We start from the raw sequence: 25,367 nt of genomic DNA on the forward strand, positions 1-25,367 counted from the left end.
GGTTTGAGGCCATAAGTGCCCCAACATTGACTATCAAAGTCATGCTAATAACTTTGTTTTAATCCCACCTTGGGGGGAAACATTGATACAATGTAAAATCTCGAGTGATGTAAAATTACTTTTTTAAATGATGATGTAGGTTACAGGGTAGAGATTACAGGGAGGCAAGTATGGCTGTGGGTAGAGGTCTGTGGAGAGATGGTAACATCATAGATTAGTATAGCCATGGAGATGATGATCTGATGATGGTGATGATGCTCGTAGTAGGATTGGTGAAGATGGGGTGGTGGTCTTGGTGCTAATGGTGGTGATACTGATGATGTTAGCAGTGATGGTGGTGGTGCTGGCAGCAGTAATAATAGTAATGATGGCAGTGACTATGATGTGACTGTGGTGCTGGTGGTGCTGGTGACAGAGGCAGGAGTGATGATTATGACGATATAAGCTAACATTTTTTGTTGAATAGAAGCTAACCCCTACATCCATGCTATCTCACTGACTTCTCAAAAGGCCCCTCGGAAACACATACTGTTATTATCTCCAGTTTCTATTTAAGGAAACCCAATGCAGAGGAGTCAAGCAAATTGTTAGCTAAGTGGTGGGTTTTGTTTTCAAACCCAGACAATCCACCTCCAGAGTGTACACTCTTAACCATGGGGGGGGGGAAGTGATTGCGACTCAGAGAACAGAGGAGTTGGAAGTGAAAGGCTCTGGTGATAGATCAGAAATACAAGAACACAGAGGAAGTGTGAAGAACTGTAGCCTGTCTCAGGCAGACAGGACTCCATGCCCAGGAAACTGGCTGGGCAGCGGCGCGTCCTCCATTTGGCTTTATCTCTTTAAGTATATTTGCAGTGCCTTCCTAATTTCAAGTGGCAACGTTGAAAACACCATTGGTAGGTGATTTTAGAGAGGGATTCTGTCTTGGCAAAGAATTTGGAGTGGTCAGACTGCGGATGGTGGCTGAATGAAACCTTGGCTGTGGATGAGACCACACAGAAAAACATCGTGAATATTCGGTCTTCCATCCCACAAAAATATTGTTGTATGTCTCCCATGCCTGGCATGGAACACCGACATTCTCCAAACATGAGTGAATTCTCTGTTATCATGGGGCTTCCTGACCAAGGCTATGACATTGACTTACACCCATGAATGAATCTTTAAAACACAGTGCAAGTGCTCTGATAGAAAGAAACAGAACTCAGCCAAGCATGCAATGCAGAGGAGGTGTTGGTCCAGGTGCCAAGGACCAGCTTTTCTTGGTGCCTATTTGAGGATGAAGTCCCCAGGGTGTATAGGGATGGGATCCAGGCCCAGCATCCTTGCCTCAGATTCTCCTGAAGTTAGTAGCCTTTTCCTCCCCCGCCTCCCCTGTCCTCCCCCCACCACTTGGTCTTGACTTCAGTGAATTTTTCTCTTTCACTCTATGTCCCTTTATCATCCTCCCAGTTCTCAAAATGCTGCCAGCCTTTTCAGACTTGCCAAACACATATCCCTCTGTAAGAACACTGCTGCAAGTCCAACCCTCTCTCTTAGCTGTCTGTAATGAAACAGAAGCACCAGAGACTTACCCGGGACAGCCCACATTGATGTCGTGGCTCCACAGCATCTTTACTCCAGGCAGACTGCCAATTTCAAGTTTTTAATCTAGATTTTCAACTTCCTTCTGTGTGAATGTGAATGCCCTGTCACACTTTCTCTGTGCTGAAACAAAGCTATGGCAAAGTAGGCATGTCAGCACTTATCTATGATCCCAGCTCTCTATAGGAGGAGGCAGGAGGATGGTGAGTTTCAGACCAGCCTGGGCTACACAGTGAGACCCTATCTCTAGAACAGACTAGGTCTAAAAATAATTGCCAGCCTTAGTGCCTAAGTCTCCACAGAAAGCAGGCAGCTGCTAAAGAGACCAGCAGTGTGTTCTGCCCTACTTGAATCTCCACTTCCCTTTGCTTTGATAGTCATAGGAAATTGTGTTTGTTGGGAGCTAACTCTCTGTGGCAGGTGGAGGCTTATGTCATTATATTTTCCTCTAATATGCTAATTTGCTAGTCTGGGAAAAGAATTAAGACAGCACCTTGCAAACAGGTAGCAAGGATGTCAGCTGGGAACTTCATGTTTTCACTCTGCTCTCTCATACTTCTTGCTTCCCCACCCCCATCCCATCCCCAACTCATTTGCAGATAGTGTGACCATAGGTCCTGGTTGCATCCCAGTTTGTATGCACTGTCCAGGGATGATTAGCAATGGATGTCAATCCAACTATGAACTGGAGGATAAATTTTGTGATCATCTAGGTCTAAGTGTCATACTCCTCTCTGATCAGCACACTGAAGGGCTAGCACTCCCTGTCTTCTTCTTGCTGATGCCTGTTAATATTCTGTGCCCAACTCTGTCCATCCTTAGAACTTCTCATATGGGAAAGCAATAAGGAAAAGGATGGGCTTGTGCCAGTGATACAATGTATCACAAGAGTTGTCCATGCCCATGTGATGATACAATGTATCAGGAGTGTGGTCTGAACTCTGCACCACCTCCATCCTCTAAGTACAAATGAGTGGTCAAGATGTATTCTTACCAGGTTTAGCAGCTGGTATTTGTAATCTCAGCATTTGGGAAGCTAAGGCAGGAGAATTGCTGTGAATTTGAGACCAGCCTAAGCTACATAATAAGTTCTGCGCTAGCCAGTGCTATGAAGCTTAAAAAAGGGCAGGGCTGGAGAGATGGCTCAGTAGTTAGAGCACTTTTTACAGAGGACCCAGGTTCGATTCCCAGAACCTACATGAAGGCTCACAAGTCTGTAACACAACTTGTAAAGGATCTGATGACCTCTTCTGGACTCTGTGGGCACCAGCCACTCATGTGGTACACAGCCACACATGCAAGCAAAATACTCTGCCACATAAAAAAATACATCCTAAAAAAAAATTAGAAAGGAGAGAAGTAAAGAATTCATCTTGGTTTTGTCTTGAACTGGAGCTCTCTGGAAGCTTCCCCACACTGTCCAGATGCATCCTTTCTACCCACAGTGGATTCTCAATGCTTTGGGTGCTGCTTTGCTAAAGCAGCTGCTCTGCACCCACTTCCAGTCATTACTGTCACCTTGAATCACCACAAGCCTCCCAGAATCCCCAGAAGAAGATTCAGGTATTGTGACACAGTCCTGCTCTATACATACAAAAATACTTACCCCAGGGACTTCAAGTTTCGACCTGTCATCTAGTTAAATACAGGGTGCTATGAGTAAATGTTTGTGCATCCCTTGATCCATCACATGTTGAAGCTCTAACCCCTAATACGATAGATATAGAGGTAAGAACCTTTATAAATGTGTCCCCCTAAATACCTGTGTTGGAACCTAATACTTACTCTGACAACATGGAAAGGTGAGGCCTTTGGGCTTGTTATTAAACCATGAATGGCATTAGAAGAGTTTAAGAATAAGCTAGGTCCCAGTGAGCTGGTTCAGCAGTCAAGACTTCAATCTTCTTGCTGAAGGCTGAAATGTGGTTTCTAGCACCCATATCAGGTGGCTCATACCTGTTTATAACTCCAGTGCCAGAGTATCTGACAACCTCTTCTGGCCTCCATGGGCACCATACTCGGGTACATATCCTCTCCTTCCGTATGCACACAGTGAAAAATAAAAATTTAAACAACATTTAAAGAAAGATGTCAAAGAGAATGCCCCTGCCCACCCCCCTCCACTGTGTGGAAACTGAGCACAGGCCCTCCTCATCTTGGCTGAGGTTCTTTGTCACCTAAGCCTTCCTCACTTCCCTCCTTTAGAGGCCACAAGGACGATGCCTCCAGTTGGAGGTACAACAAGAGACAGTGCAAGATATTCCTAGGAGAAGGCTTGGCCTACATCAGGCTAGTTCCCCACATGAGAGCAGCCCATGAAACATGCAGGAAAGGGCCAGTCAGGAAACCACAGACCAGCACCACTCAGTGACATAAAAAAAAGGCACACTCATACATATTTCCCCTTTTCTGCTCCCCTTCTCATTTCCTGTGTGTGTTCTCAACCCTTCACACATGCAGCCCCTCACTGCAGGGAGACAAAGAAGACGGGATGCCTAATGGGTAGAGACTTCAGTTCAAGCCCATCCATGTGCATAGACTCATGATGTCTGCAAATGAGGAGTCAGGTGTCTGTGCTGTTCTATTTTTGACCTGATGGCTTCATGGTTGAATGTCCTCCTTAAGAGTTTTTATCACCTTGGGAGGAATGCTTTCAGAGTGCTAAGTTATGCTAACTCTAGTATTTAGCTCTGCAATCACTATTTGAAAATTATCTGTTGCAGGCATCAAGGACTCAGAACTTATACGGCTATTGTCTTTGTTTCCTAACCCTGCTTTAACAGATTGCTAGAGACCGATGATTAAAACAGCAGAAATGGTTCTCTTATAGCTCTAAAGTCCCAAGTGCAGGCATCAGAGCCTCATGTCCTCTTCCCTCCCCCACCTCTTCCAGCATCTGATGACTTCTGGTATTCCTGGGCATTGGTAGCATCTCCCCATCTACCTTATTCATATTGCCCTCTCTTCCCTAGCTTTTATAAAGACACCCGTGATTAAGAGACACACAGAGAGTCCAGAATGACTGTTAACTGAGTTGTTTAACTTAAGACCCTTTTTAAAAATGTGATCTAAGCATGAGAACATGGCCAAGTCTTCCTGGAACATTTAATTTCCTACTAGCCATCTGCTTGAATCACTGACAACATATTCAGTCATGTGCAGTGAAAGCACACGGGTGTGCAGAGATGAATGTAAGCATGTTTCATATACATGTTACCTTGACACCCAGCTGTGGTCAGGGAATTGAGCCCAGATGATATAAGTCCTTCATTTTCCCTCACTGCTATGGACCTTAGTTGTCAGGGAGCCTGTGGGCTGTGTGCCCTGACATGAGGTTTCCTGGGAGACTATAAGAATACATGGTACCCTGTCACTTTTCAAAAGATTTATTTTTATTTATGTGTGTGTGTTTTCATCAGTGTGAATGTATGCTGGGTGTATGTGTGGGTACCTGCAGAAGCCAGAAGAAACCACTGAATCCCTCCTGGAGCTGGAGTTACAGGTGGATATGAGTTACCAGACATGAGTGCTTGGAACTAGAGTTAGGTTCCTGTGGGAGAGCAGGAAACACTCTTAACCATTGAGCCATTCCTCCAGAGTAACCTTGTCATTTTTTGGATAACCTCATCCCATCCCCTGGCTTGTGATGCTGACTTCAGTGGTACCCAAATTTTCAACGTGGTTTACATTCATCCATAATGCTCTCCTGGTCAGTTGCCTGCTTTCTATCTCCACAGGGTGTCCAGATGTTGGGCAAAGACTCAAAAATCATCATCATCTCTTGAACATTTTTTCTAGAAACTAGTTAAAATTCTACTGTATCATTGTCACCATGACTGGGGCATGAAACTTGAATTTCAGTGGGGATGTGCCATGGGTGCTAAACAGCCACATACAACAAAGGATCCTTTTGCACTGTTCCAATTAGGGTTACTATTGCTATTATGGAACACCATGAGCAAAAGCAAGTTGAGACGAAAAGGGTTTATTTGGCTTATACTTCCACATCATAGTCTACCACCGAAGGGAGTCAGGTCAAGAACTCAAACAGGGTGGGAACCTGGAAGCAGAAGCTGATGCAGAGGCCATGGGGGGTGGTGCTGCTCACTGGCTTACTCAGCCTGCTTTCTTATAGAATACAGGGCCAGTAGCCCAGGAATTGCATCACCCACCATGGGCTGGGCCCTCCCACATCAATCACTAGTTTAACCATGCCCTACAGGCTTGCCTACAGACCAATCTCATGGAGGATAGTCTTTCAATTTAAAGTCTTGACTTTCTGGTGACTCTAGCTTGTGTCAAGTTGACATAAAACTAGCCTGCACTTGCCCCAAATGTCAACAGCACCCTATTGACACTCACTGATACAGATTATTAAGCATTATAGCAAATGTGAGTATTCTAGGTCCATCCTAGAATACTCTTCACTCCTTCATTCTGAAGCAATTAATGTGACCCATCTTCCAAGCCACCTTCACAATGAGTTATAAAGTCATTATTTTAAACAATATCATAGTAGGGGGAACATTTTTTTAGAGAAATATATTAAGCTGCCCGGTACTTTGCTGTCTGCTTGTTCTTTCTTCCTCTTGAAGCTCATGCTAGCATTAAGAGCTCTTCCTTGTGGCATATTAACAAATCAGAATTTGAATAGAACAGGTCTATATTTAACAGAGTATTTTTACTTTTGAAGACAACCCTTATGCTCAAGGTCAATTAAAGATAAGACTCTTGTTACTGTCTCAGCCTTTTAATTCTCTCTTTTTTTCCCCGTGAGTTCTGTCTTCCATCTCCATGTAGAATAAAAGAGAAAAGGAGGACACTGCTGTATTGAGCTTGAGTCTCCTAAACCACAGCAGGGAGGGAAGAACATGGAACTGAACCAAAGGAGAAGTTGGGACCAAGCTATCTTGGTGTAGGATGGTGAGGACCAGGCTGTCTTTGTGGAGGATGGTGGAAATCAAGTTATCTTGGTAGAGGATGATGAGGACTAGGCTATCTTGGTGTAGGATGGTGAGGACCAGGCTATCTTTGTGAAGGATGGTGGGGATCAAGTCGTCTTGGTAGAGGATAGTGAGGATCAGGCTATCTTGGTGGAGGATGATGGGAAGGCTCCAGATGTCACATTGTTATGTTTTGTTTCTTAATAACCTGGCCACAATATGAAAAAGCTTAAAGAAACAAGAGAACTTTGGGTATTTATTAAACTAATTGAGCCTGAGGACATAGTGAAAACGGAGAGGTTGCTAAGAATATTCTAGAATGTGAAGGTACTGGGAAGGAGAGTAAAAGCGAAAGGCCTGTTACTTGGGTGATCTTCTTTGTGGGATTGTTTAATAGTGTGTGCATGTGGTGGTGGGGGGTTGTGCCATTCTGCAATCCAAAATTGTGTAAAGGGAATGGGGAGATGAGTCAGTAGGCCAAATGCTTGCCACACAGGCATGAGGACTAGAGCTCAGATTCCCAGCATCTTCAAAAAAGCTGATGACTATGATAGCCCACCTGTGATTCCCTAGCTCTGGAGGCACAGATACAGCATCCCCAGAGCAAGCTAGCTAGATAGACTAGCAAAATCAGAGTGTTCTGGGTTCAAGTGAGAGACCCTGCCTCTCCACGTGAGGTGGAGAGTGGTTTTGGAAGATACTTGGCATCAACCTCTGGTTCTATACCCATGTGGACATGCATATACACTTGCATGCAAGACACCCACACAAGCATTAGAAAGAAGATACACAGAAGCTTTGACAGCTATCACATCACTGATGATGTCTCCTCATATGATGCATGACTGTACAGGCTCTGGGGTGTGGGGACGAGCTATCCAGACACATTCCTTCTTTGTTTCCCACCTGCAAGTGGAAAAGTCAGAGAACAGAGAAGAAAGGAAAGGCCATCTGGGTGGGGTCTTCAAACTAGTTTATAATTTGAATAAATCAACGTGAACCAAGAAGGAAGGAAAACTCTAGGAATACAGATGTTTGCAAGAAAGTACCAGAAGTCTTCTAGAATCTAGGCTGCAACCAAAGGCAGCTAGAAAGCCTACCCTTCAGCACCTGGAAGCCCTGGTATGGGAAGAAGGCAAGGTCTTCCTGGAGCAAAAGGAACCCTGGGCTTATCTAAAGAGCCAGCACTTATTAAAAACTCAGGTTCCATATGGCACCGAGTGAGTAGGGAAACATCATGTACTGTCACTTTTAAGGAATGCCTTATTGATAGAGAAAGAAATATTGACTCATTAATGGCAGATGATGAGCTGGGGGTCCGGCACCAACACTGCTGTTTGCATGTGGGGAGCACAAGGGAGGTGGGGCTGGAGGTAGCACAGAAACAAGGCCCCTCCAGTCTGTACTCACATGCCTTTCCTTGGCTGAGGGCTGTGCGCCCCCTGAAACCATAGTGTTACACCTTCCCGTAGATGGGTTTAGGAGGAGGGGAAAGGAAACAGGCAAGTGATGTAATTATCACAAAAAGTATGATTTGCGGTAAGACACAATCTCACAGCGAACTTGTGTTCCTGTCACTCTCACAGTCTTTTTGCCCCTTCTTACACAAGGATCCCTGAGCCATGGGCATAGGATGTGTGTTGTAAGCCTATCAGGAGGGACTGGGCTCTACAACTCTCCATTCTGATTGGTTGTAGTCTTCTGTAGTGGTCTCCATTTGTTGCAAAGAGGAGTTTTCTTGACGAGGGGTGAGGGCTACACTTACCTGTGGGTACAGGTTTATGTGTTTAGAATGCAATCAGGTTTATACTGGTTTAGTAAAGTGTTCATTATGGATTCTCCTCCAAGACCCATGGCTTTGTTAGCCTCAGGTTGCTGACTAGATTTCTAGTATCCGGTGTGATTTTCCTCTTATTGAACGGACCTTAGGTCCAATTAGAGAGCTGTTGGTTCCCACCAACGTTTGTGTGCACCCCAAAGGTTAGAGAGCCGTGCTGGTTGTGGTTGTGGTTCATAGGCATTGATTTAATAGGATTATTGGTTGCTTTCCTGCTTTGAAAGCTTGCATACTGCCTGCTGGTACCATGAAAGCTAGTCCTTAGGGAGAAGGCATTCAGTCAGAACCAGCTAGGGTCCTGTTTCTGAAGTGCACGGTCATATCCTAGTTTGTGTGATACTGTATTGATGCTCTTTCTATGCAGTTGTGAGCATCAAATTCATTTCTCCAGGCCATGTCCCTAAAGAATGGTACTTGGAAACGAAAACTTAGGCTTGGTTTTAGAATCACTGTGACGTGCATTACTCACTGAGCCCTTTTGGTAAAGGCAACTCAAAGGACAACCCCCCCCCCATTCTAACTCACCCAGCCCACCATTTCAAAAGAATCCCTTATTACATGGTCCTCCCTAGTGTTCTCTTCCCCATAGTTTCAACACTTTCCTATTATTTTCAATACATCTCTCCCTTTGCTCAGCTCCCCTGTAAGTAATCGATCCCACTGTCATTGAGTTCTCTCTGTCCCTGGGTGCCTGCTGGGGCCAACTCCCCTGACTTCAGGTCTAACCCTTGGCCCCACCCACACTTACCAGAGAAGGAAAGGGGCAAGGGGGAGGCAAAAAAAATAGAAGGATAAAACAGGCTTTTGTTTCTGTTTTTGTTTTGTTTTGTTTTTTATAATCTAGTTTAAACCATACCCTGTAAGAGATTACTTCCTCAAAATAATGCTAAAAAAAAAAAAAAAAAGCATTAACCTTGAGCCAAGCAATGTTCCAAAGAGTTTTAGCTCATTGCAATAAGCCACTTCACTCCCACTTCACTCAGGTACTGGTGCTTTGTTCTTGTTCTAGATGAAACCATGTGAATCTGGAGGCCTGTGTGGACAAAACTCCAAAGAACTAATTTAAAAATGAAGGAAAAGAGATGGAGAGAACCAACTGTTCAAATCTGTCTTCAATATTCTCTCTTAGTCTTTGGGCTTTCTCTGTCCCTGGCAATGTCTTACAAAGCCTCAAGCCCTTGCAAGTAATTCTACTCTTATGGGTTAATTAAAACCAAATAGCAGTGCACCATTTATACATAAACACTTTACATTAACTTTTAAATTTTCACAATAATAAAAATAATACTGAAATCCCTTAGGTTTCTAGAAGCAGTGGGCTAAATAAACAATGTTCACATAAAATAAACTGTTGATATGGAAGACAACCACTCATCTCCATACAGGAACAATGAATCTGGGGACATAAGTCAGTGACAGAGCTCTTGCCTGCCATATACAAGGCCCTAGGTTAGTTTCCTTAACAAAACAAAAGAGAAAGAAATATTGCCAGGGTGTGATGATGTATACCCATAATCCTAGCACTTAGGGAGCTGAGGCAGGCAGGTTGCTAGGTCATTATCATCCTGGGCTATATAATATCTTGTCTCCAAAAATAAATCAGTAAAAATTAAAAGAAACTATGTACTGATAGATAAACAATGTAGGCAAATCTTAGACATTATGCCAAGAGAAAGAAGTTAGACAGAAAAATACACACATTAAATAATTCCATTTATATGAAATAATAGGATAGGCAAAATTCACTGAAACTAGGGGAGGGGATGGGTGTTTGATGTGGGAGTTAGCCATAACTGAAGTGACCCAGAGGATTGTCTAAAGATGTGGAAGCATGTGCCTTAATTGGCATGTGAGTCACATGAGTGTTTTTATATGTCAGTATTGAATGGGTAAAGTTATACATTTTAAGGGTATGTATGTCTGTATTAGGTACATACATATCACCTTAAAGGAGAACTGTGGGAAAAGAACAATAGTGGATCATGCTTGGGAAGAAAGGGGCAACATCTGGCCATTGCTGAAGCTGGGCTGCGTGTGCAAGGAGAGCTCTTATACTCCTGAACTTACTTTGCATATCTTTGAGATTCAGTTCTGCATAGCACAGGGTTCCAGGCTATTACAAAATGAGGTGCTAGCTTAATAGATTTCTGTTTGGTAAAGGGAAGCTTCTACATTTCAGTACCAGAGGTGGGGACTGCAATGGGACTCAGTGGCAACATGAGGCATTCTGGGTAAAATAACTGGGTGACCATATGGGCAGAGATGAGCAGAAGATCAGTAACAGAAGTCAGTGAGGATAATGACAGACTGCTTCATGACTTTGATCTGACCTTCTCATCCATGCCCCACTCTCTGGAGCCACTATAGATTGCATCGTTCACCTCCAGCCTCAGCTCTCACACGTGGGGCTAGCGGTAGATTGCTGGCGTGTGCTCTGCTCCTCAGGTCTCCCTGCTCCCATGCATCTCACAGGCCAGTAGTGAGCTTCTCTGATAGACATTATATACTCACTAGGAAAGAGAATTGGAAGGAGGCAGCTAGACCGAGTCACCCGGGTGTCCAAGCTAATACATAAACTGAACATTCTTTTAAACCAACGTTAGTTAAATATTAGTTTTGACATTTTCCTAGTGGAGACAAAAAGAAACATGTTTTCTTCTAATTTCAATAAAGAAGTTAATTGCACTTTGCCCACTAAATTAGACAACTTCTTGGGAGGCATGTTTAAAAATACGTACAGTCTAAACAATGAAGTGTCTCTCTTCTTTCTGACCAGACTATAGCCTCCAGGCTGGAGTGGGTTGGTGAGGCTGGTGTAGGCTGGTGTAGGCTGGTGTAGGCTGGTATAGGCTAGGGTAGGCTGGGGTAGGCCTGGGTAGGCTGGGATAGACCAGGGTAGCCTGGGGTAGACTGGGTAACCTTGCATTTCATACTCTCAGTGTCTATGATGTTTTAAATCTACATCCAGGGAACTCTGCTCTGTCAGAAGTGGGTTCAGCTCACTCACTGGATGTGGACCCCTGTGAGATGTGAGCACCAACAGCTAAGTGGGCTAGTCAGGCCACCTTGCAACTGACCTTCATGTTCTCTGTCTGGGCCAGAAAGAGCTGGCACTGGGCTGTGGGCAGGGGACCTGCTGGAACTGTGGGTAAAGGAACAAAAAGAAGCCCCCCCCACAAAAAAGAAAAGAAAACAGAACAAGAAGGCTAGTGCCTTCCTGTCAGCTTTCCTGAGACCGTGTTTTTGTGTGTGGGATGTGCCACTCAATTCGTTAAAGTCTGTCTCATTCTTCTGTCCCCTCCAGCTCTGCCATGCTCTAAGTCAGCTTGGCAAGACAGAACACTTGAGTTCAGAGGTCCAGGGCTCACAGGACCAGCTTAACCCCGGCATCAGTTTCTTTACCAGCTCTAATGCAGAGCTGACACACTCTGGCTTCCGCTTGTCATGCGGACTCTGCGAAGTCACGCATAGAAAAGACCTAGCAGAGCCTGGTCTTGTACTGCATCCTGCTGCCTAGACTGGAAACCACCCAGAAGGGGCTTTTCACAGGGCACATGCTCAGCTGCTGTTCATTGTTTTGATCTGTGCTCTCAGCCTCTGCATCTTGTCCTCACTTCTGCTACCTCCTCCCACTTCTTCTATGTCTGTCTCATTTTGCCAAATTGTTCATTCATCGGCCAGAACACAGTGTGTACCAGGGCTTGCACTAACTGTTAGAGAATCTGCAATAAATAATATCCAGGACAGATTGCCACACAAGGTTACGGGGTGTGCTTGGGGAGTCTGTGAGAGCCCTGCAGGAGGTACCCCTGAATCTTAGCCCTCTCATCTCTTCCCTAGGAGATCATCACCTCCATCCTGCTGAGTGGGCGAATAGGGCCCAACATCCAGCTGGCTGAATGCTATGGGCTGAGGCTAAAGCACATGAAGTCAGATGAGATCCACTGGCTGCACCCACAGATGACGGTGGGCGAGGTGCAGGACAAGTATGAGTGTCTACACGTGGAAGCCGAGTGGAGGTAAGAATGGCAGCCTCCCTTCGAGCATTCCCAGAATTTTCTAGACGATTAAAGTGGCTTTCCAGACTTAGTCTTCCCCCAGTGTCCTGATGAAAGTATTTTCAAAATCTATCCCAGATTCATAGTGTATTCTCATCCCAGGACAGTACCTAGGCACAGCCCCAGATAAGATACTGTTGCTACTGTAGCAAAGGGGAGCAGAGGGTAAGAAGGGAGGAGAACCCAGGTCAAGGACTGGTCTTTGAACTAAAGAAAGCTAGTATACACTGGGGAGAAGAGATGATAGTCAGGGCTAGCTAGCTTTGAGCCCCAGTGCCAGCTGGCTACCCCCGCACACATGGTTCTCTCCCCAGTCAAAAGAAACTGCTCTGGAGCCACGGGCAGAGGCCTCATGGAAAGCCCTTGCATGCTAAAGGATTCTTGGGAATCCAGCTTCCCTGTGTCTACCAGAGTCTGTCTTATTACAGGTATGACCTTCAAATCCGCTACTTGCCAGAAGACTTCATGGAGAGCCTGAAGGAAGACAGGACCACACTGCTGTACTTTTACCAACAGGTGAAAGGCATCCCGGTGTATCATAGCACGTTAAATGCTGTTGCACCCATTCTCTTTGGGGGAAATGGAAAGATGAGGCTCAGCCTTGCAGAAAGCTCCCCACCCCGAAGATGTTTATTATGCTCCCAGCTCCTTATGAGCTTCTGTGTGGCTAGTGATGTGGGAAAAGCATCTTAGTGCTCAGGCACTGAGGTGTGCTTTCCAACCTACTTCTTTCACTGAGCACCCTGGTAGTCTCAGAGACTTCACATGCAAGAATCTGTTCTCTTCTCTTTAAGTCTGGAATAATAACAATGACATCTACTTTAGAGGACTGCCGTGAGGACCAAGTGATGTCCATGGCAAGATGCTAGTGCATTGGCCTGAGGATAATCCAGTCGTGCTTTATAGCTCCTACCAATTCTCATTGTGTAAATGTTCCTGTTGTGTCCTCTTTTAAGCTACCGCACAGCACCCACTACTTCACAAAACTTTTCAAAGTGTGATGGACGCCTCTCTTGGGCTGCCTGAGCCTCTCTCACATACTGTGGGACTAAAAAAAAAAAATGCCCGACACAGCACCTGCACAGGGGAAACTCAGAAGCAGTGGAAAGGGAGCAGCCACCACCAGCTCCCTTAGCCTGCACCTTTCCTCTTGTTCACCAGATATCAAGCCAGATGTTTCTCGAACTCTGAGTGGTATCTATGACCACTCTATAAGCAACATGAGCTTAAATAATTTACCAACTCCTCCTCCAAATTTTCTTTCCTTCTTTCCTCCCTTCCTCCCTCCTTCCTTTCCTTATCTCTCTTGCTTACTATAACCCCCTCTTATTTTTCTTACAATACTAAGGGCTGTACCTAGGACATCACACTTGCGAGGCAAATGTTCTTCCACTGAGCTGAATCCTCAGCTATTTTTTTTTCCCCTCTCCAGCGTCTCATTTTTATTTTATTTGGTTTTTGAGACAGGGTCTCTCTATGTGGTTCAGGCCTGTAATCTCAGTTACTCTGGATGCTGAAGCAGGAGGATTGCAAGTTCAAGGTCCTGTTGGGTTATGGGAGTTTCTTAAGTCCAGCTTGATCAACTTAATGAGAGTCAGCGTGGCAGCATGTGCCTTTAATCCCAGTATTTGGGAGACAGAGGCAGACAAATCTCTATGAGTTCTGGGCCAGCTTGGTCTACACAGTGAGCTCCAGGACAGCAAGGTTACATAAAAAGACCCTGTCTCAAAAACCAAATAAGTTTTGTTATCTCCACAATGGGAGAGGGGTATGGAGGCACTAGTCCATATTGGGAAACTGTCTTTGTTGCTTTTCTTTTGATGCAAAGAGGTATCATGACCAAGGCAAGGTATAGAGGAGTTTACTAGTCTCTTAGTTTTAGAAGATGAGACCAAGATTATTATAGTGGAGGGTGTGGCAGCAAGCAGGCAGACATGGTGCTGGCAGTAGCTAATACCTTGCATCCTTATCTGCAGGTAAGAGGCAGAGATGGGGAGATACACTAGAATGAACTGGACATTAGAAACATCAAAGCCTACATTCAATGACACACCTCCTCCAATAAGGCCACACCTCCTCATCCTTCCCAAACAGTTCTTACAACTGGAGCCCAAGCATTCAAATGTATAAGCCTATGGGGGCCATTCTCATTCAAAACACCAACATACACATGAGAGACATAGCCCAGGAGGCATCTGTGTGTTTACCTCCTAAGGGCTTGTGTTCTGGGAAGGAAAAACGAGGGCATGTGTCTGACCCTTGGCCTTTCTCCCACCAGCTCCGGAATGACTATATGCAACGCTATGCCAGCAAGGTCAGTGAAGGCATGGCTCTGCAGCTGGGCTGTCTGGAGCTCAGGTAGGTAATTGTGAGCCCTCTTCAGGGAGAACACAGTGCTGGCTTTGGATTTGTTGGCATGTCCCTCCTCTAGGAAGTGAAAGTGGGTATATGAGAGACAGGAAGAGCAGAAGAGGCTATCAGCCTGAAGGTCTCGCCGTCTAGTCTTCATGATAGGCAAGGGAGAAGGGCAACTTCCGCTCTGTCTGGTCTCCTTCCCCAGCTTGGCCTCTCCCTGCCCTTACCTCTGCCACCTGCCCATCACTGCCTCTGTCACTCAGTGATTCAGGAGAGCTTCTGGGACTGTAGCCTGGGTGTAGGAAACCTCCCAAAGATAGGAATCTCAACCTGGGCTACCCATTGCTGCATCCCAAGCTCCAAGATGGAGGTACTCAATCTGTACATGTGTTAACATACCATCCAACCATGACTTCCAGTTCACAGTGTATGGAGGTGGCATGTGTGCATAGTTAATTATAACTGGAGACAGAATGAGTATGTCCCAAACAGTCTTCTACTAGGAGATGTTAACCAGGAAGAAGAAAGTTGAACTGTTCATAGAAGGAAGTGAAAGGTAATGGGTAGCGTTGGGGTGGGGTGGGGGGCTGGGGCATTTCCAGAACCAGGGATTAGTGAATACGAAATCATTGGTTGGAGAACCACAGGGTATGAGATAGTGGAAGCAATGATCATTATGATGACAGACTGGTGATATCATTAAAATGACATCATTAGAGTGAGACAGAGGGACAGTCTAAGAAGTCAGGCTTTAACTCTTAGCTGTTGGGTCTCATTGCCATTTGGAGAAGAAGAGGATCCTATGGCTGAACATGTGCTCTTAGCCTGGTCTTGACCAAGGCCACACACCCCCCTTTCTCTGCACCCTCATCTGTGTAAAAGCAGCTTCAACATCTAACTGCACATTGTGACTACCTTGGAGGTAGATACACTGGCATTCTACCCTTGACCCAGCAGTTTGATTTGGTCAGCTTTGAGGGTGGTTTAGATGCAGTTAGCCTCACTGGAATTGCTGGAAGATCTTCAGGACTGTAGCCAGGGAAACCCTGACCAAGTGTTACTTCCAGTAGGCCCAATGTGTCATTCTGAGGGGATTCTGACTTTACCCATGACTTCTAAGTTGACTGAGGATAGAACTCTCCTGCCATTTCCATGGGACTGGGGCCTTGTAGAGAAGTTGATGGGCTCCCTGGGAGGGACTGTGCAGACATCAGGTGAAGGTTCCACATTTATTTGTGTAGCTGAGTTGGCTGCATGTTAAGAACTTCTTATAGCCATACAAGTAGTGGCAGTTGGTTCCCAACAAGCAAGGACCCACATGCATCACCATAAGGGTCTGTCATCTTAGGTGCTCAGAGCTGGTGCACAAGGGATGTCATGAAGTTTGTTGCATGTGACGCTGCCTGTCTTCTGGGTCTGCTGGAGCCCAGGTGCCTACACCACATACTACAGGATTCCTCTCAGAAATGAGACAATTCAGAAAAGCAGTTCTACTGAACTTTGTTTTTGTGAGACTCGTCCTAGATTGTGGTGTCATTTTGAGACTCCAGTAATTTGCTGGCAAATGACTTCATATTCTTACACTTTCCAACCATCTTCAACTGGTGTTGGTTATAGCCCAAGCCAAGCATGGTATCTGATCTGGCCTCTGACAGTCTCATCAAGAGTACACAGTGTTCTGGAGTCTGTTCCCTAGTTGCCTTAGAGTTGTTCCCAAACCCATATGTGATTCTTGATCCAACATCCTGCCACATGTGTCCTACACCTCAGAAAGAGCCAGGCTATGACTCTGGGGGTCAAGGATGTTCGGGGGGGGGGGGAGGATGTGGAAAATATCTATGAAAACCTAATAGGCTTCCAGCCCAGTGATTTTTCAAATGGAAAGCTAGAATACAAGGGTTACATGGTGATGTGGTGAGTGGATCTTTAAAATCAGATTACCACCATTTCTCACCAAGAGTAGGACACATTTCTGAAAATCATACCATGAGGCAAAACCTTCTAGAACTGTGGTGATTTGCTGAAAATCATGGGCACTAGTGTCTCATTCTACCAAGATCAAAAGTTGCACAATGTGACTACAGATAAATGACATCATCAGAAAAAATATCATATGTGTTCTAGAATTAGTTGTTTACTCATTGAATGTATAAGGGGTCTGGGATATGGAGAACTCCAAAGAGAGGAAGAGGGGCCAGGAGGAGGTCACAGGCCCTGGCAAACACCAGAACGGAAGAGAACGGTGCAGGGAGAGCAGGTAGCCTGCCTGGCTCTGTGCCAAGTGTGCAGGCTAGAGCCTTTTCTTATTATTCTCCATTATATTTGTGGTGCAGGATTTTATGATTGCCAGGCAAGTGCTCTAGCACTGCAACAGACCTCTCAGCTCTGATTTATTCATCTTTCTTGTTATTTAGAGAAGTTTTAGGTCCACAGCAAAAGTGAGCAGAGGGCACAGGGAATTCCCACAGATCCTGGCCCTTCATATACACAGCTTTCTCTATTGTGGGTATCCCTCTATTGTGTGTGATTCCTACCATTGATGAATACCCACAGATGCACCAGTATCACCCAAGGTTCACCTCAGTGTCACACAGTCTGTGAGTGTGGACAAAGGCATGTGCCCACTCTTGAAATGCCATGCAGAATTTCCATTGCTTTGAACATCTGATTGTCTCTCCCTTCCTAGCCACTGGTCATCTTTTTTATTGTTATCATGGCATTGACCTTCTCAGACTGCCACATAGTTGAAATGACAGCTAATTGACATTTATTATTTCTAGAGGAGACTTTATAGATGTCAAATATATCCCTTAGTGTACTACAAATTAAAATATGAAGTCTATGGACCATCTGCTATAAATTAGTCAGAAAGACCAAATCACTTATCTTCTTTGACCTGAGGCAACTGGGAATAATTCCCCATAACCAGCATAACAACAGAATTTTCTGAACCAAAGAATCAGTGAATGTGTCACCCAGGATTTGTTAGGTAGTGACTTTTGACAGGTCATGATTAGGATTAAAGAAAGAATACTCATCTTGCTTTGATTCAGAAGGGATTTGACCTCATGGTTAACCTATAAATGTGGATAACAAGTTAACAAGTGGATTTAGCATGTCTGTATTTTCTTTAGTCCTAGGGATTGAGGGTAGATGGTTCATGAGTCTGCACCTGCCCATAGACAACTGCCATCTAGTGTTTGTTTCTCAGAATTGCAGCCTGGGGAGAACCAGCCAGTACTAGAGGCTAGTTCTCCAAAGTAGGTGCAGCTTCACTCAGTGATGAGTTTTCCTTGGCAGCCACCCAGATAGAAGGATCTCATCACAGAGTCCCTGGGGAGAGAAGGGTCTCTGCCCTCCAGGACCTCTGAATGATGGTGATGGCTCCAAACATCGAAAACACAAGAATTGAAGCACAGTCAGGTTATTAGACACTTCTGTCAATGATGATTCCTAGACTAGTTTGCAGGGCACGGGAGAAAGGGGTCATCAGGGATGGAAGGAGTGAGCTATGAAAACTGCACATCAGGAGACTGGGATATCTGAACTCCATTTTCCTGATTCAATACTATCCTATTCACTACTTCCTGAAACACTCTAAAGATGCCGCTGGTTCTGGGTTTCATTTCAAAATGTGTTATCCATGTGCTTAGCAATATTTCATTTTTGACACAGGGTCTCATGTAGCTCAAGTCAGCTTCAAACTCACTATGTGTCTGGGGATAACCCTGAGTTCCTGGTTCTCCTCCCTCTAACTCCAAAGTGCTGGGATAATGGGTGCAGTGCACAACCACACCTAGCTCAAAACCCTTTTAAAACACTGTTAGGTATTTGGAATGCGTATTTCTTTTCATTACAGATCCCAAATGCCATTCATTCATTCATTCATTCATTCATTCATTCATTCATTCATCCCACAAGGGCTGTATACCCCAAGTGACCTTAAGGGACCGCACTCACCTGTTCTGGGAAGACAGTCTCCTCATAGGATTCATTCCCTCTGACTGGCCTACTTGTTCATTCCCCTCTTCAGCCTGAGGAAATCCTCCTTTTTAAGTTTTGCTTTTGATTGATACACAGCGATTATACGCATTCATGCACATATATGATCTCTTTAGTAAGAATGTCCCAAGTCCTTTCCTGTTGCTTTTGAAATATTAAATTTTAATAGCACCAGTCACCACATGTGCAGCAGAGCACAGAGCTCATTTCTTATCTCACACTTTAACATTACAAGGTGGTCGGGGTGGGGAGGGTAACTGCTTCCATATTTGCGCAACTTGTTTAAACTGTGTAAGTTGATGCTCCTGCATAGTTTTATCTGCAGAGCGAATTTTAAAGCATGCCTAGGAAACATCTATTTAAGGAAATGATCATCCTCTCTCCCTGATGGGCCAAGAGTCTCTCCATCTTGAAGGCTTTTCTGTCCTCTTCCCTTGGCTCATGCATCTTCCCACAAGCTAGACTGTGACAACTGCCAGACCTTTGACTTTAGGTTGGTTCTGTATACACTGGGAAATAAAAACTTCAATGACTGGTGTCTTAGTTTTTTGGAATCTTTTGCAATCTCAAACCCCACCCTAGTGGCATACCTCATCCAACAAAGCCACCTCCTAATCCTTTTCAGACAGTTCCACCAACTAGAGACCAAGTATTCAAACATATGAGCTCATAGGGATTGTTCTCATTCAAAAAACAAACAAACAAACAAAAACCCACATTCCTCTCTCTGATCCCCATAGGCATATGGTCATTATCACAATGCAAAATGCATCCAGTCCAACTTCGAAAGTCCCCATAATCTGTCACAGCCTCAACACAGATTAAAAGTCCAGAGTCTTCTCAGACTCAAGGCAATCTCTTAATTGTAACCACATAGAAAATAAAAAAGCAAATTACATGTATCTAACATATAATGGAACTGAATTTACATTGCCATTCCAAAAGGGCAAAGTGGAAAAATATTAGACCAAAGCAAGACTGAAAGCTAGCAGGACAAGTGTCAATCTTGTCACTCCGTGTCCATCAGAGGGCTTAGATGGCTCTATCCCTCCGTAGGGATTTGCTGACTATGGACACACTTCTCTCTTGGGCCGTTTCCACTCCCTGCATGCCGCTCTCCCTGACAGATTCTCATGGCTCTTAAATCTCCAGCATGTTGGGATCTCCAGAGCAATCCAGGCTTTACTTTTATAGCTTCATGCAGTGGCCTCTCAGTGCCTCCTTGAAGGACTCCTACGCTACACACCTGACTTAAGTTTGCTTTCCTTAGCCATGAAGGAAGACTCCACAGCCCCTTTACTCATGTATCCTTCATGACCCTGAAGCCAGGACCATGTGGGGCCTTGTTGGACAGCATCCTCTCATTATTCTATTTCATGCCAGGCCTCTCCTTATCTCTTTCAGTACAAGCCTTGGCTCCAACATTATATTTCCTAGCCCTCTTTTTCTCTTTAAACGGTGTGTTGTGTGCTTTTCTTTTGCCTTGCTTGCTCCTTTTCACTGTAGACCCGCATGAGAATGCTTACTAATAACTGTGTGATGGAGTCAATATTAGGCTGTCTTGAAATCTCCTCTACTAAGGAAATTAATGCAATACATTTTAATGTAACCCCAGTCAGATTCCTAGGACAAGGGAAAAAAGCAGTCTTATTTATTGTTAAAATATCACAAGAATGGCCTCTAGCCACATCACCAATATTGTTCTCCCATGAAACAGTCCACATTGCTCACAGCACTCTTGTCTTCCAAGCTCCTACAGGATGGCTTCAGTTAAAGCATTCAACCACTTTCCTAGTTCGAAGTCTTAAAGTTTTCCATGTTCCTCCAAAACACAGCATAGTAAGGCCTGTCATAACACCATTCCACTCCTGGTACCAACTTCGTTGGATTTAGGGGTTTTGTTTGCTTGCTTTTTATTTTGTGATGAAACACCATGATCAAGGCAACTTGTAAAGGAAAGCATTTAATTTGGGCTTACAGTTTCAGAGGACTTACAGTCAAATCCATGATGGCAGAATGGAAGAACAGCTGATATCTCACATTTCGATCCACGATCACAAGGCAGAGAGAACACTGGAAATGTGGAGAGTCTTTTGAAACCTCAAAACCTGCCCCCCAGTGATACACTTTCTCCAACAAAAACCACACCTCTCAATCCTTCCCAAATAATTCCACCAACTGGGGACCAAGGGTTCAAACAGATGAGCCTATGGGGGCCATTCTCATTCAAACCACTACACTTGGTAACTCGGGAAGAAATTCTCTTATTGGGTTCCTTGACAATCAGTATTTGTACCGTTAGAATGCAGCTGTGTGAAGCAAGCCAGTGTGTGTGTTACCTAGGACACACGTAGCTCACTCAGTCCCACTTCCAGTGAGGGCTTACTCCGAGGTTTTCTAGGAAGGTGATGGGAAGAAGGTAGTACTAGCTTGGGAAACTTTTAAAGCTGCCATGATTGATGTTGGAGGACTTAACCACAGGGACCCTTGAGCGGATGGTGGAGGAATCCTGGACAGACCCCTTACAGCTCATGGTTGAAACTCCTGCCTCCCTGTCATCCTGTGATTTCCAAGGTCACCCCCTTCTCAGGCACTGCTCTATCCAAACCCAATAGAGGGAAGTGGGGGATGGGAAGAGCCGTGGCTCCTCATTTCCTAAGTTTTCTTCTCATTTAGGGCTGGGTAATTTCTAATGACTCCGAGGTCTTCGTGCGTTTATGCTGTAGTACACTTCTCTGCATGCTGCCAGCACTGTGTGGAGCAACCAAAACACCTCCAGCTATAGGCAAGTGTTTTAGGCTGTGGGGGGATAGTGTCAAGTTGCCCCTTTTGAGGACACTTAGGCCTATGCAAGTCCCTACCCTAGGAATTTGTTTAGTAAATTAAACATATACAGATACAGACTTTTTAAGATTAGTTTTGAGCCAGGGACCCACTCTGTAGCCCAGGCTCACCTGGAACACACTGCATAGTTCAGGTTAGCCTCAGACTTTTGGCACTCCTGCTGCATACCAAGATTCCAGGTATAATCATATTTCTTTTTTTCATTTCCTGGCTTCCTTTCATTTGATATGGCTTAAGACTTTCTACCTTTTCTCTTGGCTTTGAAGAAGGTAGGATAGAAGTATAGTCCAATATTGTTAACGAGAATTCAGTTATATTCCTCAGGCAATCATGAATCATCCCCTCCACACCATACTCAGTCAAATGTGCCCCTTCTTGATGTAAGGATTTAGTTATTATGCAGCAGAATGCACACAGGCAGTACCCTGGTCAGCCCAGGCTTCCATGAGTACTAGTCTGCATGAAGGTGCAAAGGACCTCTTTAAAAGAAAGACCCTGGCCCACTTACACTTTCTCTCTCTTTCCTGCTGTGCCCCTGGGGCAGACAGAACTTTTCCTGTCTCTGTCTTCTCTTGTGTCCTCTCTGTGTCTCTGTGTCTCTGTGCCTCTTTACCTCTTTTCTCCTCCCATCCCCCTCCCTTCCCTTTCTAATAAAACTTCTCAGTTAAGCTCTGTCTGCCTGGCAGGTTTGTGTGTGTCCGTGTCCACCCCTGCCCCAGCATCCTCCTCACCTGAAATCCACTTTACCAGGGACCGCCTTGTCAATAAACAATTCTATTCAGTTTTCCAATGAATTTGGTTTTCTAAAAGTTGTAACGAGTACGGTTTTTCTGCCCGCTGCCTGGTCTTGTCCCGCCGCCGCGCTGCCAGCCACAAATAATGCACAGAGACAATGTTATTGGCCAGGTGTTAGTTTCTAATCGGCTAGCTCTGTCTTAATTATTAACCCATTTCTATGTATTTCCACGTGGTCTTACCGAGAGCGGAGGAATGGCGGTTCTGTTCTCTCCAGGCTCTCCATCCTGACTCCTCCCTACTCCTTCCTATTTCCTCCTTATCTCCTAGTCCCGCCTATCTTCCATTCCTATTGGCCAACAGTGCTTTATTCATTAACCAGTATGAGAAACATATACAGAATGACATCTCCCATCAAAAAGTAAAACTAATATTCATCAAGAGGTAACCATTTCTATTGCTTTATGGTATATTTGAGAGTATATTCAAAGTTACTGAATCTTAAAAACTGTTACGGATGGGGTAGTCCATGTTGGATGTTGGGGGAGGGGGAGGGGCGTGTTTCTCCTGTGATTCAATGTAGTTGTTCTTAGAGTCTGGAAATACTTCCTTGAAATCCTTAGTTCTTAAACAGCCTTATTTATATTTATTTTTTAACCCATCCAGGATCAAACATTGTAGGGTCTGGAGAGACTTCTCAGGAGTTAAGAGTGCTTACTGTTCTATCAAAAAACTGAAATTCAGCTCTCTGTCCATACTCAGCCCCTCACAAAGACCTGGAACTCTAGTTGCCAGGGATCTGGCACCCTCATCTGGTCTCACAGGCAGCTATGTGTGTGCATGAATGCGCTAGCACACACAGAGACACAAATCTAAAAATAAATATCCTAGATAAATAGTGTGAAGCTAGAGCGTTTCTGTGTTCTAGTTACCTAGGTTCACTGTTTCAGGACCCTGAGTCCGGCCTAACTGCTTATAGTGTTAGTGCAGAAGTAGCTCCAGCTATCTGTGGCCATTTGCATTAAAGGGACCCTGAGTGACTATAATATAAGATCAAGAGTAGGACAATGTCTATAATAGCTGATGATTGGTTACTAGTCACAGAGGCACCTGGGGGCAATGTCTATTTCATCTCATATTAAAACCACAATTGCTACAAATAAGCTATTATTATAATTTGTACCATTATACTCTGAGTTACTGTTTATAGTTAGTCCTTGTTTGTTTTTATAGTCATAACACATAATATATATATATATATGTATATATATATGACTTAAAGATAGGAAATGTTTATGTTATCTGGCAGTAGGATTATTAGCTATTTTCATTTTCTTCTGTGAATTCTAAAGTTTTATGTGTACTACAGTAATGATCTAGATGGAAATGCAAACATATGCAGCCACATTGGGAAGTGATGTCCGTGGGCTAAAATCATAAGGGCTAGCTGCCCTAGATTATTCTGTTTTAGACATTTTATATGCACCCATGCATGTGTAGGGACAGGATACAAGAGGTCAACTTATGGAAGTCAGCAGTCTCCTTCAATCATGTGTGTCCCGGGATCACACACAGGTCCTCAGGCTTGGTGGCAAGTGCCGTTACCCTCTGAGCCCAAGGGTTGTTTGTTTTTACGATGCTGATAGAAACATTTTCTCATTTGGTTATACAGTGAAACCCTAAGGCTAGAGCCCCAAAGCACAAGGCTAGAGTCTCTGAGGAAGGAAGTCCGTGGGCTTCCTCTTTCCTCACAGTTTCAGAAATATCTGGTTTTATTGCTCTTGGAATCTTGCCCCTCCCCCCGCCCGTGGTCCCTCCATCTGCTAGAGAAAGATGCTTGCAGGCCGACACATGGACACTGGATGCCCTATGCTGAGGGCTTCACCCTCCACCTATCAGCCCTTCTTCTCTATGCCATCTCTCTGTCTCTCTCCCTAGGAGATTCTTCAAGGACATGCCTCACAACGCATTGGACAAAAAGTCCAACTTTGAACTCCTGGAGTAAGTTCTATGTCAGCCACAGCTCCCCTCCACCCCTTCCCCAGGGTCCTGCTGTGTGTTCACCTGTCCATCTCCCCAGCCCAGAGACCTAGGGCCCAGTTCCCTGGTCTGCAAGTCTTCTTACCTCCTTTTGGTTGGTCAAAAGTGTGTGTCAAATGTGGCCTCTGTTTTCGCTCTTTCAGAAAAGAAGTGGGCCTGGACCTGTTTTTCCCAAAGCAGATGCAGGAGAACTTAAAGGTGAGGGAAGCAGGGGCCATGGAGTCCAGTGAGCCCTTCTCCACTCCAGTCCCCGGAGAAGAGCCAGGGAGGTGGGAGAAGACACTCCACAGCCTTAGGTTACCTGACATAAGACAGCTGATGCCTATGGTGGGCCCTCCAGGCCTAGGAATCAGGATGGGATGCACCTGGCTCGAGACTGCCTTGGAGGCTTGATTCATTTCATGACCTGGATCATGAGATTCCATGTCTCCTGCCTTCCCTCCCAGGGTTAGGGTGAGCTTTCATGGACACTTTAGGGAATTTTGTGAGCTTTAGGGAACACACCTGAGCTTCTGTCACTATGGGGACCCTGGGAGCCATGTTGCAGCAGTGGTCAGCCTCTCCACAAGACCTAAAGCAGGAACCTGAACTGACTCAGCACTGCCCAACCCCCTCCCAGCCTAAGCAATTCCGGAAGATGATCCAGCAGACCTTCCAGCAGTACGCATCGCTCCGGGAGGAAGAATGTGTCATGAAGTTCTTCAATACCCTGGCAGGCTTTGCCAACATCGACCAAGAGACCTATCGCTGCGAACTCATTGTAATAGCCTCTTCTTAACCTCACCCTGCCTGACCTCCAGGCTTCTGGGATGGGACTTCAGGGGCCAATGTGGGGGGGAAAGGGGAGGTAGACAGGGAGAGGGGAGTGATGGGAGTAAGTGAGCTGTATAGTGGGGTTTAAGATAGAGGCGCTGAGTCTACCTTAATGAGGTTATCTTAGCATTTCTGGATAGGAGTGGGCAACGTGGG

General features: G+C 45.0%; 1 protein-coding gene across 3 annotated transcripts in view; it reads left to right on the plus strand.

Moving 5' to 3' along the window:
- Nucleotides 1-25,367, plus strand: part of Ptk2b (protein tyrosine kinase 2 beta) — a 115,926-nt gene that overhangs the window by 66,276 nt on the left and 24,283 nt on the right. For all 3 annotated transcript variants that reach the window (XM_051195482.1, XM_051195484.1, XM_051195483.1), the window contains exons 3-8: nt 12,205-12,383; nt 12,851-12,938; nt 14,701-14,780; nt 24,297-24,359; nt 24,542-24,596; nt 25,018-25,158. In XM_051195482.1, coding sequence (XP_051051439.1) covers nt 12,205-12,383; nt 12,851-12,938; nt 14,701-14,780; nt 24,297-24,359; nt 24,542-24,596; nt 25,018-25,158 — 606 coding nt within the window. The remainder of the gene's footprint in view (nt 1-12,204; nt 12,384-12,850; nt 12,939-14,700; nt 14,781-24,296; nt 24,360-24,541; nt 24,597-25,017; nt 25,159-25,367) is intronic.

Source organism: Phodopus roborovskii, unplaced genomic scaffold (genome assembly GCF_943737965.1).
Source record: "Phodopus roborovskii unplaced genomic scaffold, PHOROB, whole genome shotgun sequence".
Classification (NCBI taxonomy): domain Eukaryota; kingdom Metazoa; phylum Chordata; class Mammalia; order Rodentia; family Cricetidae; genus Phodopus; species Phodopus roborovskii.